Source organism: Spermophilus citellus (assembly GCF_964194105.1).
Source record: "Spermophilus citellus genome assembly, chromosome: 1".
Taxonomy (NCBI): domain Eukaryota; kingdom Metazoa; phylum Chordata; class Mammalia; order Rodentia; family Sciuridae; genus Spermophilus; species Spermophilus citellus.
In genome coordinates this window covers 190018850-190033484 of record NC_138182.1, presented here as the reverse complement: position 1 = coordinate 190033484, position 14635 = coordinate 190018850, and the positions used below count along the sequence as shown (strand labels likewise).

At 38.9% G+C, this 14635-nt stretch overlaps 2 protein-coding genes across 2 annotated transcripts; both read left to right on the top strand.

The window, feature by feature from the left end:
• Positions 1-1278: 1278 nt before the first annotated feature.
• On the top strand, positions 1279-3744 carry LOC308654797 (protocadherin alpha-3-like; the record flags this gene model as incomplete). Its single annotated transcript, XM_081304463.1, has 1 exon — positions 1279-3744. The coding sequence occupies one exon, from the start codon at positions 1279-1281 to the stop codon at positions 3742-3744; it is 2466 nt and encodes an 821-aa protein (XP_081160589.1).
• Positions 3745-6656: 2912 nt separating this feature from the next.
• LOC308650743 (protocadherin alpha-4) lies at positions 6657-9119 on the top strand (the record flags this gene model as incomplete). Its single annotated transcript, XM_081297018.1, has 1 exon — positions 6657-9119. The coding sequence occupies exon 1, from the start codon at positions 6723-6725 to the stop codon at positions 9117-9119; it is 2397 nt and encodes a 798-aa protein (XP_081153144.1). The 5' UTR covers positions 6657-6722.
• Positions 9120-14635: the final 5516 nt, after the last annotated feature.

Below are 14635 nucleotides of genomic sequence, written 5' to 3'. Positions count from 1 at the left end.
AAATGTCTCAAAAAACTAGGAATGAAGCCATCATATTACCCAACTATCCCATTCCTTGATCTATATACAGAAGAATTAAAATCAGCATAGTATAGTGATAGACAAATCCATATTTATAGTTGTGCAACTCAACAATAGCCAAGATAATGAGCCAGTCCAGGGGCCTGTCAATAAGTGAATGGATTAAGAAAATGTGGTATATATACACAGTAGAGTTTTGCTCAGTCACAAAGAAGAATGAAATTATGGCATTTGCCAGTAAATTGGAAGTTGAGAACATCATGTTAAGTGAAATAAACCAAACTCAGAAATTCAAGGGTCAAATGTTCTTTCTTATATACAGAAGCTAGAGCAAAGTAAGGGGAAAAAAGAGTGAAGGAGTGTTTGAATATCATAAATATTGAAGGAAAGTCAGTGAAGTAAAAGAAGGAGACTGAAGGGGAGGGAAGAATGATGGGAAAGGGGAGGAAATGAGGAATAAACTTAACAAAATCATAGTATGTACATGTATAAATATACCACAGTGAATTCTGCCTTTATGTATACCTATAAAACACCAATCAAAAATAAATAAATGAGAAAGGTAGACAAGTAGAGTAGAGAAAGGGGAATAGGGAAAGGGAAAAGAGGAGGTAAAGGAAGAGAACTGGGGACTGAAATGGATCAAATTAAGTTTTATGTATGTATGATTCTGTCAAATTGAACCTAACTATTATGTAACTATAAAGCACCAATAAAAGGAAAAAATCCTACTCATATAAAAAATGCCTTTCTGAGAGGATATTTGTGAGAACTTAATGGATTGATTCCATTAAGACAAATATAACAGTGCCTGTCATGGGAAACATTTTCAATAGATGTTCATTGTTAACAGTAAATAATCGATATCTTACTGTATGTTATGAATCGGAATAGTTGAAATTGATTAATTAGTATAAACTTTCTAAGGACATAGCTTGATAAACAAATAATTGAGTGAGTATTCAAAGTATAATTGAACAGAAATTTAAAATTTTGAGAAAGTTCAATGGTCATATAAGGAAAGGAAGATAAATATATTTAATACTTACATATTTAGCCACATGATGTCGCTGTCTACCACAAGGTCTTTCTCCACAAAAGCAGCCCGTATTACGTGTTCACGTTGAAGCCTTTCTTCACCATCTCTGAAGTATGGTGACGGTGAGAGTTTAAGAAATGAAGAATAAGGAAATCAAATTATTGTTTTTTAATTTTGGATTGATGTAAGAGGGACCAAATATTTAGGAGAAGCTGGCAATGGTGTTTTCCTGGCGAAAAGATCCTGGAACTCAGCGTCTGCTGCTCTGGCTTTTGCTTCTGGAGGCTTGGGAGGCAGGGAGCGGCCAGATCCATTACTCGGTTCCCGAGGAGTCAAAACACGGCACCTTTGTAGGTCGCATCGCTCAGGACCTGGGGCTGGAGCTGGCGGAGCTGGTGCCGCGTCTATTCCGGGTATCGTCCAAGGACCGCGGGGACCTTCTGGAGGTAAATCTGCAGAATGGCATTTTGTTTGTGAATTCTCGGATCGACCGGGAGGAGCTGTGCGGGCGGAGCGCGGAGTGTAGCATCCACCTGGAGGTGATCGTGGACAGACCGCTGCAGGTTTTCCATGTGGAGGTGGAGGTGAAAGATATTAACGACAACCCGCCAGTATTTCCAGTGGCAGTAAAAAATCTGTTTATTTCGGAATCCCGACAGCTTGGCTCTCGGTTTTCGCTAGAGGGCGCATCCGATGCAGATATTGGAACTAATTCGTTGTTGACTTACAGTCTTGATTCCAGTGAATATTTTGCTTTGGACGTTAAAAGAAATGATGAGGAAATTAAATCCCTTGGACTGGTATTGAAAAAACTTTTAAATCGAGAGGACACTCCTAATCATCATTTACTAATATCTGCGGTTGATGCCGGGAAACCAGAACTCACTGGCACCGCTCAAGTGAAGATCACTGTCTTGGATGTAAATGACAATGCCCCAGCATTTGAGAGGTCCGTTTACAAAGTCAGATTATTTGAAAATGCTCCATATGGTACCTTAGTAGTGATCGTTAACGCCTCTGATTTAGATGAAGGAGTAAATAAGGACATTGAATATTCTTTCAATACAGATGTATCAGCAGATATTCTGTCGAAATTTCACTTAGATCAGGTTAGTGGACACATCAGTGTAAAAGGAAACATAGATTACGAAGAAACTAGGTCATATGAAATCCAAATAGAGGCGACAGACAAAGGAAATCCTCCAATGACAGATCACTGCACGGTTCTAGTGGAAATTGTGGATACCAATGATAATGTTCCTGAGTTGGTTATCAAATCATTATCGTTACCTGTTTTAGAAGATGCTCCACTTGGCATGGCCATAGCCCTGATCAGCGTGTCAGATCGTGACTCAGGTGCCAACGGACAGGTGACTTGTCACCTGACGCCACATGTTCCCTTCAAGCTAGTGTCCACTTTCAAGAATTACTATTCGTTGGTGCTGGACAGCGCCCTGGACCGCGAGACCATATCTGACTATAAGCTGGTGGTGACCGCCAGGGACGGGGGCTCCCCTTCGCTGTGGGCCACAGCCAGTGTGTCTGTGGAGGTGGCTGACGTGAACGACAATGCGCCATTGTTCGCGCAGCCAGAGTACACGGTGTTCGTGAAGGAGAACAACCCGCCAGGCTGCCACATCTTCACGGTGTCTGCGCATGACGCAGATGCGCAGGAGAATGCTCTGGTGTCCTACTCTCTGGTGGAGCGGCGGGTGGGTGAGCGTGCGCTGTCGAGCTTCGTGTCAGTGCACGCGGAGAGCGGCAGAGTGTATGCTCTGCAGCCTCTGGACCATGAAGAGCTTGAGCTACTTCAGTTTCAGGTGAGTGCCCGCGACGCTGGCGTACCGCCCCTGGGCAGCAACGTGACGCTGCAAGTATTCATACTGGATGAGAACGACAATGCGCCAGTACTGCTGGCCCCTCAGGTGGGTGGCGCAGCGGATACAGTGAGGGAGCTGATGTCTCGGTCACTGGGCGCTGGCCACATTGTAACTAAGATACGCGCAGTGGACGCTGACTCCGGCTACAATGCGTGGCTGTCCTACGAGCTGCAACCGGTGGCAGGTAGTGCACGAAGCCCATTCCGCGTGGGACTGTATACAGGCGAGATCAGCACCACACGAGCCCTGGATGAATCGGATGCGCAGCACTACCGTCTGCTGGTGCTGGTTAAAGACCACGGGGAGCCGGCACTGACTGCCACAACCACAGTGTTGCTGTCTCTAGTGGAAAGCAGCCAGGCGCCAAAGGCCTCATCAAGGGCCTTAACTGGCGCCGCGGGCAGCGAGGCGGCACTAGTGGATGTGAACGTGTACCTGATCATCGCCATCTGCGCGGTATCCAGCCTGTTGGTGCTCACCCTGCTGCTGTACACAGTGTTTCGGTGCTCTGCGGAACCCAACAAGGACACTTGTGGTTCTGGAAAGCCCACGCTGGTGTGCTCCAGCGCGGTGGGGAGTTGGTCGTACTCACAGCAGAGGCGACAGAGGATGTGCTCTGGAGAGGGTCCACCCAAGACCGACCTCATGGCTTTTAGCCCCAGTCTTCCACCATGTCCAGTTAACCAGGATAGAGAGGAGCAACTGTCTATGGACAGGGATCTCTCTGCCAAAGTGAGTAATTTATTATTCTTTCCAAAGCGTTCTCTTTTTTTAAAAAAAATTTCTGTGTTTTCACCCCCTTGAAACACATGTTTAAGGTTAATACACTACACTCTGTTCTACTAATTAGCATTTTTCAATTGCTGATTTTGTGATTAAAATGGTCAGATTCTTCATGACTAAATTTTGAATGAAGAAATAAACAGTGAGATTAACATTTTTAATGTTATTTTGTTTTGTTGATAAGTGCAGTAGCAGGATTATTTTATTGCTAAATGTCTGGGTACAAATATTTTTTTTTCTTGGACGAATTTCATTATTTACAGAATTCAACTCTAACTTGTGGCCAACTGCTTCCTGCAGAATAACTGTATCTTTTACCTCTTTTCATTGCATCATTCAGGCTGGCCTAGAACACTCGGCCCTTCTGTTCCAGCCTCTCAAATCTCGAAGATTAGAGGCATGCACCGTTATGCTTGTCTATCTTCATTTTTTTCATTATTTTTATTAACAATAATGAAAATATCAATATGAAGTGAAATTTTAATTCTTCTGTGGCATATTTAAATGTTATTTTAAAAAGAATTTTTGAGTTGGGCATGGTGATGCATTCCTGTAATTCTGGTGACTCTGGAGGCAGAAGCAGGAATTCACAAGTTCAAAGCCATCCTCAACAATTTAGTGAGATCATGTCACAAAATAAAAAAATTAAAGGGCTGGGATTGTAGTAATGTAGAGCCCCCTTGTGTACAATTAGTAACAAATTGAAACCAATTGCTCAAAGATATTGTAGAGAGTCCAAAATGTAAAATAATTATGTCCCTCACTCCTCTCTTTTCCCACTTCCATTTTATTTTCAAGCACTATCCTTTGCTGCCACTTGTTCATCAAGTATTAATCCAGCCTTGATTTAATATTTATTTTGTTAGTTCTATTATCATCCTGTTATAAATAATAGGATCATCCAAAGTTCTTGCCTTGATGGATATGAGACTTCGGTCTTCAAATTGAGCTTTCTTCTTCTTGAAATTCTTGACTAACAAGACTCTTGACAAAGACATTTTGAAAAATTTTTAGTTTTTTTTTCCTTCTTAGAGATGTATTGATGCTATACAAAGTGAATAGTGAACAGGTATTTATTTCAAATAAATATTTTTATTCTGTTGCATTCCTCATCTATACATTTAAATATTTTTAAAATAAAATGACTGAGAATTGAATTATTTTCATTTTTCCCAGTGTGCTTGATCTATGATCATTTTGTAAAAACCAAAAGTTGGGTCCCCAAACAGAGAAAGTACTCTGATTTCTATTTTTATTCCAAAATTTGTTTTTTGTGAGTGTGTCTCTTCATGGAGAAGGAGAACCCAAAACTATTTTCACTAGATGGCATTTTTTGTTTAGGTAAACACGAAGGAAATGAATTTAAGTATTTAAGCAGCAAAAAGTTTGACAATAGCTATTATCACTATCTCCTTCTATATTGTTTATTTAGAAAAATGTATAATACTGTATTGGGAAGAGTTAATTGCTCATTAAGACTGGGGATGATTCAGAGATGATGACTATAAAAATGGGCATGAAAATCAAGCTAAAAGCCACGTTTTCCACATGGAAATTGAAATATATCTTAATTAGGGCAATTTCCTAGGGAAAATATTTTTGTATTATTTAGAAAGTTTACAGAGTGCTAAGACAACATATTTCCAGATTAATCTTATGATCACCTTATATTAATGTATTTTATTAGGCAATTAAAACCAAACCATTTCTATTGTCATAAATGTCTAGTAAATGTTTAGTGTCTATTTTTAATTTTTATTTGTTTTAGCTGTAGTTGGATACAATTCCTTTATTTATTTTTATGTGGTGCTGAGGATCAAACCCAGTACCTCACATGCTAGATGAGAGCTCTACTGCTGAGCCACAAACCCTAAAGGAGAATTTTAAGAAAAAAATTGAAAGTAGCCAATTATCCTGTTTGACTAAAATATATGAGTTCAATAGGAGAAAGCAGGAATCTTAGACACTGGAAAAGTAGTGGTCTAAGTAGTCATCTTAGACATTGGAGAACAGGCAGGTATTTATAAACCATTAGAGTAAAAATTAGAATACTCTTCTTGCTTATAGGAGGTAAATAAGTTACAGTCAATAACATTATCTGGAATACTTCACCGCACAAGCTATTTACTAGAAGTTTCTTTTAAAAAAAATTCGAATTTGTTATATATGACAGCAGAATGCATTACAACTCATATTACACATATATAGCACAATTTTTCATATTTATGTTTTTAACTAGAAGTTTCTACTTCCTTGTTAAAGCCCCCTTGAGCATTTGGCCCTTAGGTGACTCAAGGAAGATATTCAATGAAATTATGATAGTCTTTGAATGCTTCTTAAAAATATTTGCAAATTTACCTTTCAATGGCTTTGTCCTTGGAACCAGTTTCCCCAGGTACCATTCCCTTTGCTTCAACACCAGTAATGCAAGTACAAGGATAATCAGGGTGTCATAATTAATAATAACCTCTAGAATGCCAAATAATACAAGGAAACTATCATGAATTTTCCTTATCAACACTTCACAATTGTATATTTTCAAAGTTTTCATTAACTAACTACAGTTGGTTCTTTGTAAATACTTAAGATCGGTATAAAAAAGGATTTCCACTGTAGTAGAAGTTACTTCTGTGGTAAAACTAAGAATCACAATCAAATTTCTTTGGTGCAGAATGTATACCTCAGTATTCTTGTTATCCCAAAACTGGAAATGTGTTTGGAGAAGCCCCTAAATAAAATAAGACCTGGCAATGATGGTAGTTATGGGTTTCCGGAGTCGGTACTTACGGTTTGAAGCCACATGATGTCGCTCTTTACCATAAAATACATCTGACAGGAACAAGAATAAAAGGGAAAATCTCTCTTCTTACTGGAAAGAAGCTGCATCCTCAATCCGGCGTTTGAAAAATGGAGGATGCAGCCGCACGGAAATGACCAAACAGGTTTTTCCTAACTTTGAGACAAGATTCCTAATCATAATAAAGCTCTGAGCGCTTGACATGGAATTTTCCTGGGGAAGTGGCCCGGAATCCCAGCGCCTGCTGCTTTCCTTTCTTCTCCTCGCAATCTGGGAGGCAGGGAGTGGCCAACTCCAGTACTCCATTCCCGAAGAGGTCAAACACGGCACCTTCGTGGGCCGCATCGCTCAGGATCTGGGGCTGGAGCTGGCGGAGCTGGTGCCGCGTCTGTTCCGGGTGGTGTCCAAGGACCGCGGGGACCTTCTGGAGGTAAATCTGCAGAATGGCATTTTGTTTGTGAATTCTCGGATCGACCGGGAGGAGCTGTGCGGGCGGAGCGCGGAGTGTAGCATCCACCTGGAGGTGATCGTGGACAGACCGCTGCAGGTTTTTCATGTGGAAGTGGAGGTGAAGGACATCAATGATAACCCGCCTGTGTTCCTGGCGACACAAAAGAATTTGTTCATTGCAGAATCCAAGCCACTTGATACTCGGCTACCACTAGAGGGCGCCTCGGATGCAGATATCGGAGTCAATGCTCTGCTCACTTACTCGCTGAGCCCCAATGAGTATTTTTCTTTGGAAAAACCATCCGATGACCCACGGGTAAAAGGTCTTGGGCTTCTGTTACGGAAATCTTTAGACCGAGAAGAAACTCCGGAGATTTTTTTAGTACTCACTGTCACTGATGGGGGCAAACCCGAACTGACAGGCACAGTCCAGTTACTCATTACAGTACTGGATGCTAATGACAATGCTCCAGTTTTTGACCGAACACTCTATACGGTGAAATTACCAGAAAATGTTCCAAATGGAACCTTGGTAATCAAAGTTAATGCTTCAGATTTAGATGAAGGCTCGAATGGAGACATTATTTACTCATTTTCTACTGATATTTCACCAAATGTGAAATCCAAGTTCCACATAGACCCAGTTACAGGACAAATTATAGTAAAAGGATATATTGATTTCGAAGAATGCAAATCCTATGAAATTCTTGTAGAGGGCTTTGACAAAGGACAGCTTCCACTCTCTGGCCACTGTAGAGTTATTGTAGAAGTAGAAGATACGAATGACAATGTCCCAACTTTGGAATTCAAGTCCCTATCACTTCCAATCAGAGAGAACACTCCACTGGGCACCGTTGTCGCACTGATCAGCGTGTCAGATCGTGACTCAGGTGCCAACGGACAGGTGACTTGTCACCTGACGCCACATGTTCCCTTCAAGCTAGTATCCACTTTCAAGAATTACTATTCGTTGGTGCTGGACAGCGCCCTGGACCGCGAGACCATATCTGACTATAAGCTGGTGGTGACCGCCAGGGACGGGGGCTCCCCTTCGCTGTGGGCCACAGCCAGTGTGTCCGTGGAGGTGGCTGACGTGAACGACAATGCGCCATTGTTCGCGCAGCCAGAGTACACGGTGTTCGTGAAGGAGAACAACCCGCCAGGCTGCCACATCTTCACGGTGTCTGCGCATGACGCAGATGCGCAGGAGAATGCTCTGGTGTCCTACTCTCTGGTGGAGCGGCGGGTGGGTGAGCGTGCGCTGTCGAGCTTCCTGTCAGTGCACGCGGAGAGCGGCAAGGTGTATGCTCTGCAGCCTCTGGACCACGAAGAGATTGAGCTGCTTCAGTTTCAGGTGAGTGCCAGAGATGCTGGTGTGCCGCCCCTGGGCAGCAACGTGACGCTGCAAGTGTTTGTGCTGGATGAGAATGACAACATGCCAACACTGCTGGCACCTGGGACAGGTGACACAGGGGGAGCTTTGAATGAACTGGTGCAGTGGTCAGTGGGTGCCGGCCACGTGGTAACGAAAGTGCGTGCAGTGGATGCTGACTCTGGCTACAACGCCTGGCTGTCTTATGAGCTGCTCCAGTTAGCCGGTGGCTCGCGCAGCCCATTCCGTGTGGGTCTGTACACGGGCGAGATCAGTACGACCCGTGCCCTGGATGAAGCAGACGCGCCACGCCAGCGCCTGCTGGTGCTGGTGAAAGACCACGGTGAACCGGCGCTGACCGCCACCGCCACAGTGCTGGTTTCCCTGGTGGAGAGCGGCCAGGTGCCAAAGACCTCCTCCAGGGCACTGGCGGGCACTGCTGGCCGCGACGCGGCACTAGTGGATGTCAACGTGTACCTGATCATTGCCATCTGTGCAATTTCCAGCCTGTTGGTGCTCACGCTGTTGCTGTACACGGCACTTAGGTGTTCGGCGGTGCCCACGGAGGGCTCCTGTAGACCTGGGAAGCCCACGCTGGTGTGCTCCAGCGCGGTGGGGAGCTGGTCTTACTCGCAGCAGAGGAGGCAGAGGGTGTGCTCTGGCGAAGGCCTGCCCAAGACTGACCTCATGGCCTTCAGCCCCAGTTTACCTGATTCTAGGGACAGAGAGGATCAACCACAAACTACTGGAGATTCCTTGGCAAAGGTTAGTTTATAATATCCTTTTGTTCAATCTGAATAGTCATACTCTTTTGCACTATCATTTTACTTCTCATAATTAAATTTCTCTCTATCAATTTTCTCTACTTCTGTTTATACGTTTCTTTTAACTCTAATGTCCTGAAGCCAAGGCAGGATGGTGGGCTAGGTATTTGGGAGGCTGTGGTGGAGCCATCACTTGAGCCTAGGAGTTACCGCGGAGACAAGCCCAGGCAATAATGAGACCCAATCTAAAAAAAAAAACCACCACAACAACAACAAAACAACAATAAATCAATAAAAAGGAAGTAAAAAAATAGAACATGAAGACCATGTACATTACTTCTTTTTATTCTTCATTATTCAACACATTCATATAGCTATAATTTCCAACATATTGTAAGGATTATATTTGTCATTTTCAATGGTAATTAACATTTAGGAAATGTTTTACTATTTTCACCTATAAGACATACACAAATATAGTCAGACAGAAACAGAACAATTCAATTAAATTTTCTGAAAGTGAAAATCAGTCATCTCCTTTCCTTAAAGCCCCTCACATACCCATTCCAAATCACTTTCTCTTATTGTCCCCCAAATGTAAGCACACATTTAACAAATTGTGGTTAATTGTATATTTCCTGCAATTCTCTGAGGAGAACTGCACAAAATGTTTTGTCCGTGTTTGTGTGTTCTTTGTATTTATCACTCATCAATGTTTATGAAGTCATCTGTATTGTTATGTAGTTGTCATTTATTTAACTCCATTGAAAAATTATTTTATGAATATACTGTGAGTTATTTATTCTATAGTTGAGGAGCTTGCCTTGTTTTGATTATGCCTACTCTAAACAATGCTATTCTTAAATATGTTGTACAATTTTGATGTCCATCTACATATATTTCTCCTAAGTGTTTAACTAAGAGTTGGGTTAGTGTATCACAGAATACATATTTATCTTTAGTAAGAGATGACAACAAATTTTCCAAGTTGTTTTTACTTGGTTTCGGCTGCTCTCTATCATCTCTATATTTGCCACATTATTTTCATGTTAGTCATTTTACTAGGTGTGTTTTAAATTTTTCTCTTGAATTTATTTCGTGTTTCCTGAATTTGAAGTGAGATTGAGAGCTGATAATGTAGCTCAGTGGCATATAACATATTAAACATAGTAAGGACTTGGGTTGTACCCCCAACACTCTATTTAAATAAATAAAAATAAAAATGAGTTGTAGCACCTTTCCATGTGATTATTGAACATTTTTCTATCTTGTTTTATTTATTAGCTATTAGATTTCCTACCTATTTTCTATACATTTTTAAAAATTTTCCCTTTATTTCTTCTAGGGAGCTTCCTTTCTTTTGCTGTTATTTTTTCTTAGATCTTTAAAAACTAAAAATATTCTGGACACAAACTTTATTTTGTAGTCTACTCTATGGCCTCTTTCTATTCTTTTAATTGTGTCTTTCAGTGAATAAAAATTCTTAATTTTAGTTAAGTTCAATTTATCAAATTTTCCTTCTTTATGTCACAAACATTATTTCCTGTGTTTTATTTTATTGTTCATATTAATCTACAATCCATTTGGAATATTTTTTCATTGTTTTGATATGGGGGAAATTTTTGTTTTCTTGAACTTTTTGCTGACTCCTAAAATGAGGATGGAAGCATTTCCATTTCTTACTTTTCTTGGAAGAATTTGAGAAGAATTGATGTTCATTTCTTAAATGTTTGATAAAATTCTCAAGTAAAGCACGTGTGTGTATTTGTGTGTGTGTGTGTGTATTATAATACTAATTCAACCTCTCAGTTGCTATTGACTTGTTCAGCTATTCATAATTCAGTCTTGACAGGTTTTATATTTCTAGTAATTCGTCAATTTCTTATAGGTTATTTAATTTGTTAGCATGTAATAGTTCATAGTAGTCTCTTATAACCCTTTTTATTTTTGTGGTACCAGTCTTAATGCCACTCCTTTTATTTCTAATTTTGTTTATTTTTCTTAGTGTCGTGAAGGGATTGTCAATTCTGTTGATCTTTTTGTAAAATCAACTCATTGTTGTTGTTTATTGTCCCTATTCTATCACTCATTTATTTATGCTCTAATCATTATTCTTCCATCTTCTTTGGGCTTAGTTTGTCCCATTTTATCTAATTCCTTAAGTTATAAAATTAGATTTTTAATTTAAGATATTTCTTATTTTTAATTTAGGTATTTATTGTTATAGAATTCCCTCTTAGTACTGTGTTTGCTGCATCCTCTCAATTTTTGTATGTTATATTTTCTTTTTGATTTAAAAATATATTTTCTAACCTCATTATTTACTTATTGTCTGACCCACTGGTTGTTCAAAAGTCTGCTGTTTAATTTCCACATATTTGTGGATTTTTTCAATTTTCCTCCCACTATTGATTTCATTCCATTGTGGCCAGGAAATAGTATGATTTCAGCCTTTTAAAACTTGTTAAGACTTGTTCAGTGATCTAATACATGATCTATCCTGGAGAATGGGGCATTGCAATATCTTACTTTTATTGTGTTGCTATCTATGTCTTTCTTCAGTTCTGTCAATGTTTACCTCATTGTAAAGGTGCTGTGATTTTGGGAAATATATTGTAAAATTGTTATATCATCCAGGCAAATTGACCCCTTTAGGATTACATAATAGCTCTTTTTGTTCTTGCCACAATTTTCAACTTCAAGTTTATTTTGTCCAAATAATTACTGCTGCACCCACTCATTTGGTTATACTTTGCATGAAATATCTTTTTTCCATCCTTTAACTTTCAAGCTCTGAGTCCTTAAATCTGAAGTTAATCTCTTGTAGACAGAATATATTTGGAACTTATTCCTCATTCAGTTATTCTATGTCTTTTGATTGAGAGAGTTTAATCCATTTACACTTAAAGAAATTATTGATAAGGATCAACTTTCATTTGTCATTTTGTTAATTGTTTTCTGTCTTGAGTTATTTTGTCTTTTTGTTATCTCCTTTGGTGTTTTGTTGATTTTTTGTAATGATGCATCTTGATTCCATTCTTGTTTTCTTCTGCGTATGTTCTATATGTATTTTCTTTGCAGTTATTATGGGTTTATGTAAAACATAGTTATAGTGATCTATTTTAGATTGATAACATCTTAACTTCAATTGCAAAACAAAAAATTCCACTCTTACATATTCCCTTCCCATCTTTGTCATTGATGTCCCAAATTACCTCTTTTAAACTTATGTACTAATTAACATTTTGTGTATTTGTATTTTATGTTTGTATTTAATTTCTATACCAGGTTTAAAGGCAATTTATTCATTGCCATTACAGTATTATAGTATTCTGTATTTGTTTATATATTTACCTTTATTAGTGAGATACTTTAATATGCTTATATGTTACTGTTTAGTGTCCTTTCATTTTATCTCAAAGAATTTCTTTTTAGCATTTCTTGTAAGGTAGATCTAGTGGTGATGAATCTCAGCTTTTGTTTATCAGAAATAGCCTTTGTCTTTTATTCATTTTTGAATATTTGAAGGACAGTTTTGCTGAATGTAGTATTCTTGTCTGGCAATGTTTTCTTTCAGGAGTTTCAACATATCTTACTCTTTTCTAGCCTTCAATATTTCTGGTAAGAAATTTTCTGATAGTCTTTTTGGTATTCCCTTTTGAATAATTAGTTATTTTTCTCTTGCTGCTTTTAAAATCCTCTATTTGTTGTTGACTTTCAACAATTTAATTCTAGTTTCCAGGTGTCAGTTTACTTTGGTTCATCCTATCTGAAGGCTGTTGGGTTCTTGAATCTGTCCATTTGAAGAATGTTCATTTCCTTCTCTGAATTGGGAAATTGTCACCCATAATTTCTAGAAATAAACAAGTTTTCTGCCTGTTTTTCTCTCTTCTCCTTTTGTGTGATGAAAATAATGCATATATTGGACCCCTTTTGGTGTCCCATAAGTCCCTTAGGTTTTCTTCACTCTTTTTTTTCCCCCTCAAAAAACTTGCTCCCTGCCTGAGTAATTTCAAATGACCCTTCCATGAGGTAACCTACTGTCTTTGATCACATCCTCTGTTGAATCCCTCTAGTGAATTTTCTCACTCAGTTATTGTATTTTCAACTCTAAAATTCATGTTTAGTTTTTTAAAATTCTATGTCTGTTGAAATTCTCTTCTGTTTATGTTTTATTTTCTGGAGCTCACTGGCATCTTCATGATAGTTTGAATACTTTGACAGGTAATTCATATCCCTCCATTTCTTTAGATTCTGGAAATTCTTGAAAGTCTTTTTATTATGCCATATTTTCCTGTTCCCTTCTGTTGATATGACCTTATTTGGAAAACATTCATCTTTTCCAAGTCTTTCTGAACTTCCCTTTCACCAGTTGTCTTGGTAGAAATTCTGTGGCTCTCTGAACCCTCTTCTGTGCATACATCTTCTTTGGATTTTTGTGCATAATTCCTAGTTAGAGGGATTTACTGGTTTCTTTTGTCTGTAACTCATTCTCTGTTCACTTTGGTGTCTGTCTGTTATGCCATGAATGCTCTAAAGCCATAGTATTTGCTCACCTCTTTTGTTTGTTTGTTTGTTTTTGTTTGTTCTGAGTAGTCCCCAGGCATCTACAATATGTTGTGTTATCAGTGCCTTGATTCAAATGAGATATCTGGGATGCCCACTGAAAAACCAGAACATTGGATACCTACTCCATTCTCCTCATTTTCTTATGAAGGAGAGTCTGCTAAACTGTAAACTTCTATCTATTGAGTTTCAGGTCCTCTGGAATACCAACACACCACTCAGATTTTATTACTTTCAGCTGCCCTCAGACATTTTTGCAGGAATCCCTTAGCATTAGAAGACCTGTGAGACAGAAACCAGATTGTGCTGAAAAGTCAGAATGTGGGTTGTATGCTTCACTCTTCTTGTAGTTTTCCCTAGGTAGAAGATGGAAGCTGGGTGTTTCCTCCTGATTTAGTGGCACCATGCTAGGGGAGGAATATGGGGAGAAAGTCCCATAAATTTTTTTAACCAGCTTTAATATCAAAGTTTTATATTTGAAGTTCAGGAGTCTCTTACCTCTTACCTCATTTCTACATTTGTCACAATGGGAACTGTTCTGTGTTTTTGTTGTTGTTGTTGTTGTTGACTTGGTATATCTGTTAGTGGAGCATGTAGGGATTCCTAAAACATCATCCTGCTTATGTCAAAACCTGTTAACCTTTAATAATATAACATATATGTAACACATATATAAATACATGATATATGTACATACATACATAATTTTCCTAGAGATTAAAATCCACATTCTGAAAAAAAACCACATTCTAGTCTTATTAAAACTTAAATTAAATCAATACTTTTACCATGTCAAAACAATGCTAAGGCCTTGAATAGTATCTCTATTTACCTGTTCCTCACTTTCTTTAACTGGTATGTCTTTTAGTTATACATATATCCACACAAAATGCATCATTATCATTGTTTTGTACAGTTAACATAAATTTATGTTTAGGCTTCTTTCTGGGTTTATATTCTTTT